Source organism: Montipora capricornis, chromosome 14 (genome assembly GCF_036669925.1).
Source record: "Montipora capricornis isolate CH-2021 chromosome 14, ASM3666992v2, whole genome shotgun sequence".
Lineage (NCBI taxonomy): Eukaryota > Metazoa > Cnidaria > Anthozoa > Scleractinia > Acroporidae > Montipora > Montipora capricornis.
The window spans coordinates 30074723-30079722 of record NC_090896.1 but is presented as its reverse complement, the minus strand read 5'-3'; the positions used below and the strand labels follow the sequence as shown (position 1 = coordinate 30079722).

General features: G+C 38.3%; 1 protein-coding gene across 1 annotated transcript in view; it reads right to left on the bottom strand.

Annotated features, from left to right (window-relative positions):
• Window positions 1–5000, bottom strand: part of LOC138033659 (epidermal retinol dehydrogenase 2-like) — a 20383-nt gene that overhangs the window by 7153 nt on the left and 8230 nt on the right. The window contains exon 2 of the mRNA XM_068881450.1: window positions 1897–2141. Coding sequence (XP_068737551.1) covers window positions 1897–2141 — 245 coding nt within the window. The remainder of the gene's footprint in view (window positions 1–1896; window positions 2142–5000) is intronic.

Sequence of the window (5000 nt, the reverse complement as noted above, 5' to 3'; positions counted from 1 at the left end):
GATAGTCAATCACATAGGGCCATACCCCATCTGGCCGCGGCTTACACAAGACTCGAATGTTCACCCCGTATAAATGGTACAAAATCTACGTTTATGAATGTCTTTTTCAAGCCGCGGCTTATATTGACCTGGGAATATATATTCGTATAAATAGTTCCTTTTGCGTATTTTGTACACCGTGGCCAGAGTAAGCCGCGGCTTATTTTCTCTTGAACAAAAACGGCCCTAATATTGCACGACGAGAAAAACATCAGTCCATCGTCCACGAGGACCGTACCTGTGAGGTACTTTCTTGCTCGATCGTGAGCTGTCAGATTGGGTGGAAGGTGGGAACTTCCTTCTTCGTCGAAGAATAAGTGGGCGTTTTCACAACAAACTTATCCATGAGTAAGTTTTTATCAGTTTTCAACAAAAGAAACTACATTTTGCCGAAAAACTTACAACTCTTATTTTTCACAAATCTCTTCTCTAAGAGAAGGCAACTGTGTCATCATTTCAGTGGTGTGTTTGTAAGTGCATGTTTGTGTTACAACAATAGAAGGAGACTTGTACCACGTCCCTGACATGCCAAATAAAGCCTTGAACTTTGAATGTTTACAAAATCGAAGGTGGCAAAGGATTTTTAGCCTTTTTCCAAGATAAATCATCTTAAAAATGGCATATTTATGCAGGAATTTCTAAGAAACGTGTTGATTTACGTTTCATTTTATGAATTTTGTGCATCCTTTTGTGAATTATGCCATTTTTTTTTTGTGCGATCGGATGCGATTTGAGGTCGATTATGCGAAATCGCATCATCGCGTAATATCAGAAGGCCTGTACTCTAAAAGAGCATTGCTTCCTCGACCAAACTAAAAGGGTTGCTTACAAAGAGCATGAATAAAGGAAAAAACCTGGCTATTTGAGGCTAAGAGACTGCCTTCAAGGTACAAAACGAACAAGGGAAGGAGCACAAGTTGAATTATCACTTCGAACGCCATCTTTGTTTACATCACAGTGCGCTGTTTGGAAACTGGATTCTACAATGTTCAACAGCCAATCAGACCAAAGTTTCCTTTGTTTGCAGCTTTACAAAATGGATAACCTTGCCATGGAGACATTAGGTAACCTGTGCAATAGTCTCTTCATCCATTTTTCACCATTTGACATCATCAGCATATTAACCATGTAAAAGAAAATATAACTGAAGTTTCCAGCTGCTTTGAGTAGAGAAACCAACTGTTACATGTACATTGTCAAAATAATTATTAGTTTAACCTCAGTTTTAAAAGAATTGGTCTTTAATTTTCTCAGTTTAGGAAAAAAGGTAGCATACTACCGTAATCTCTGAGTAAAAGAGCCAACGCTTTTTGTCCGCTGTTGGTACTTATTGAAACCACTTAATGTGTTATTAATACCATTGGCCACGGCCTTGCTAAAACGAGGGTGAGCGTGAGGTCACACAGCTCCCGGAGCGACTCCTGGGATTGGTTCAGAAAACAATGGACACAAAGAACAATACAAAACAGAGCCGTGTCCTAAACAGATCCAATGAAATAAATTGTAAAGAGCCAGGCCAGGGTTGCTGGAAGCATGGATAGCCTTAACAGCGTTAAATACCATGGAAACGCATCAGTTTGGATACCTCTTAACCGATGGTTAGTGCTAACCAGGCTTCGAGCAATCAGCCCCTGACTGTTAGGGTGAGGTTATGGTTAGCCCAACCCTAGACCTAGGTTAGACTAACCTAACCCTAACCTTGACCATACCCTCACTTTCAACCTCGTTTTAGCAACGCCACCATTGGTCATGATTGATGATCCTTACTTGGAATGTCTTTGACAGGATTTTAAAAGGTGGTGTCTTTTTTGTGAAATGCTTCAGTTGGTAGTTTAAAATAATCATAGAAATAAATACCTTGTTTTGACTCCATCAAACATGCCTGTGTTGATATAGAATGGACATATAACTGTCGTGTGAACACCATCCTTTTTCAATACACCAAGCTCCATGTTGAGAGATTCATTAAAGCCAACAGCTCCATATTTTGACGAACAATAATCACACAAGCCATTCACACCAAAGAAACCAGCAGACGATGCTATAGACACAACATGGCCATGGTTTTTCTCTACCATGGATGGTAAAAAGGCTTTTGTGGTCTGTTTAGAAGAAAATATTCTTGTGTTAGTTTATCAAGTCCTCGGTATCAAGATCAACAACAAAGTCCACCAAAGGGATCATGGACAATACTGTATTATTCTAACTTCAGAAATCAATTTGCTAAACCAAAAACGGCTTCAATCTATGAGCAAACTGTCGGAAAAATGAAAACCACACAACTTTGTAGGAAATTGACAAATTGTAGAAAAATCCTTATCAGCTACATGTAAGCAATGAATTGCATGCCGCGGTTAAAATTGACCACTTAGAGAAATTCAAAGTGACAAAAAGACACAATAAAACTTGTTACCAGGCGCCTGTTTCTCAAAGGTCCTGACAACTCTTTGGGCCCAAAAGCCAAGTTCTCAATATTTGAACGCTTTCAAGACCAGAGAAAATGAAACAAATTGCTATGTTTCGTGAATGAAAAGTTCTCCTTTGAAAATAGAAAGCACTTCATGCCACCCAAAGAATATCCAAAAACTCTCTGGACTTTCGAAAAACACATGCATTGACTCCTAGAGCGTGTCAGACTTAATATATTTTACTCTGTCTAATGCCAGACAATTTCACTCGGCAATGTGGGGAAGTTTAGGAGTCAATGCTTTAAGTTTTTGAAGGATTTGAAAAAGAAAATGGTATTACATAAAGTAGACTCACTACAACTCAAATCCTCGCTAACTCGAAACTCCGCTAACTTGAACCAAAATCGATTTCCCCTCGATTTCTGTCTTACACATGTATTTACTACATTTTACCCTCTGTAACTTGAACCTCCCTGCACTAACTTGAACCAATTTTCGTTTCGGGTCATTCTCTATACACATATATTTTTATCCTCGATAACTCAAACCATGTCTGTCAGTATGTGACAAAGCAAAACAGTGTACTACAGTCCAAAACATTATCCTTTTTTGCATTACACAAAACATGTAAAGTTGGTTTGGGGTACATTTAACTTGTCTAATCACTACCTGTATCCACATGAAAGGTTGCTCTCAACTCCTTACTCCTGATAACTTAAACCTTTTTCAATTTCCCTTTAAGGTTAGAGTTATCGTGAGTAGACTGTATTACACTTCTTGTTAAGTTGATTCCCATACATACACTGTACCGGTAAATTTTACACCCCAGCACTGAGGAAATCTTGTTTGGTTTGGTTAATGCACGCTCCCAGGTACCATTTAATAAGACGAAATTTTAACCATACCATCCTGTTTATGCGCCATTACATGTACCCAAATAAGTTACATGTAAATGGTATGGCAATCTCTTTCCCAGAGTTTATCAGTAAGTTACTTATTAAATACGTACAGTCTTGAAAAGTACTCCTATATATATATATATAATTTTTTATATAACTGGGTTATTAACCAAGCGCAAGGTCAGGATGGCTGGATATTGGCCAAGTTCTTTTTTTTTTTGCACGTTTATGGATTGAGACGAGATCGGGGTCCATAAACACACAAAAATAGAAGGACGCCAATATCCCGTCATCCTGACCGAACAAGCTTGGTCAATTTATTATATGACTTAAAACATGAAAAGATGATCTTTGACCTTTCGGGACCAAGCGAAAAATCCTGAGCGAGCAGTGTTGCTTATTCTTGCCCGCTTGGGTAGCCAATCACAGCCTGTGATCTGGTTCATCTTGCCTCCTCACGGAGCTAGTCATATAAATGTAATTATTGTTATGATAGGAAAGCCTAGTTTTGTTAGTTACATAGTTTTCTAAGTACTGTACTGTCTGTTATGTTAACTACAAGTATTGCAATAGATGTGTAAGTAATGTGTGGTGCTAGAATATATTCAAAAAATAAATAAATAACAAATAAATTTTAACCAAGCAAGTACCCATTTCCATTTTTATCTGTATTGTGGGTAATCGTGTCGATAGTTTGGCCCACTTATTCCCAGAGATACTGGAGACTCACAGTTTAAAAAACACAATCATGTAAATCACAACTGTGTGTTACATCTTCTCTACAGACCCTCCTGAACACCACAAAAAAGCTGATCATATGACTTGGTGTTCAAACACGATCATGTTACCACATTCTAGCTTATTCCATGTGCACACAATGGATTATTGAACCACATCTGAAGAAATAAAACTGAAAGTCTCTCCTGTCTGATGTTCTCAAAAATACAGCACTGGCACAGGGAAACCAAGAAAAAGACTGATCACCATGAAGAAAAAATTAATAACAATGAACAAAACCACTAAGAGCTTATACACTAAAGTCCATAGTGTGACTGTCATTACATTGTCAAGCGGGTTTTTCTACAGCATTATTTTTTTTTTTCAATAACATACATGTATCTACATGTACTGTAACTCTATGACTGATTTGTTTAAACCTACGTTAATATAAACTTACGTTTGGAAAAAAAGCCTTCATACACTATGTGTAATTATAGCCCACTTACATGTAACTTAACCCATATTACAAAACTGGTGACAACAATAGATAGTTTTCACTCACGAGACCAATACCTTGACTACCGTTGCTACGCCACCATATTGGTGTACCTCAATGGTAAACAAACTGGTAGTGTCCTTCGCGTAGAACATGGTTTTGTGTATGATCGTTGGCTGTGGCAGCAAAAGTGGACGAGATAAAAGGGTTATATTTTGCAAGGGTGCCTTCTGTGGTCACAAATCAAGGCGAAGAGGCACAAGAACTATCCAAAGAAAGAAGATCGCGCTGGATTTCAGCGATAAGCTGTGACAACCTCACCGAAGAGATCTTAGAAAACGATCGTGTGTGCGAAAAGCATTTTGTTTCAGGAAGAGCAGCTAAGAGCTGGGATAAATATAATATTGACTGGGTCCCGACATTGCTCTTGGGACACAA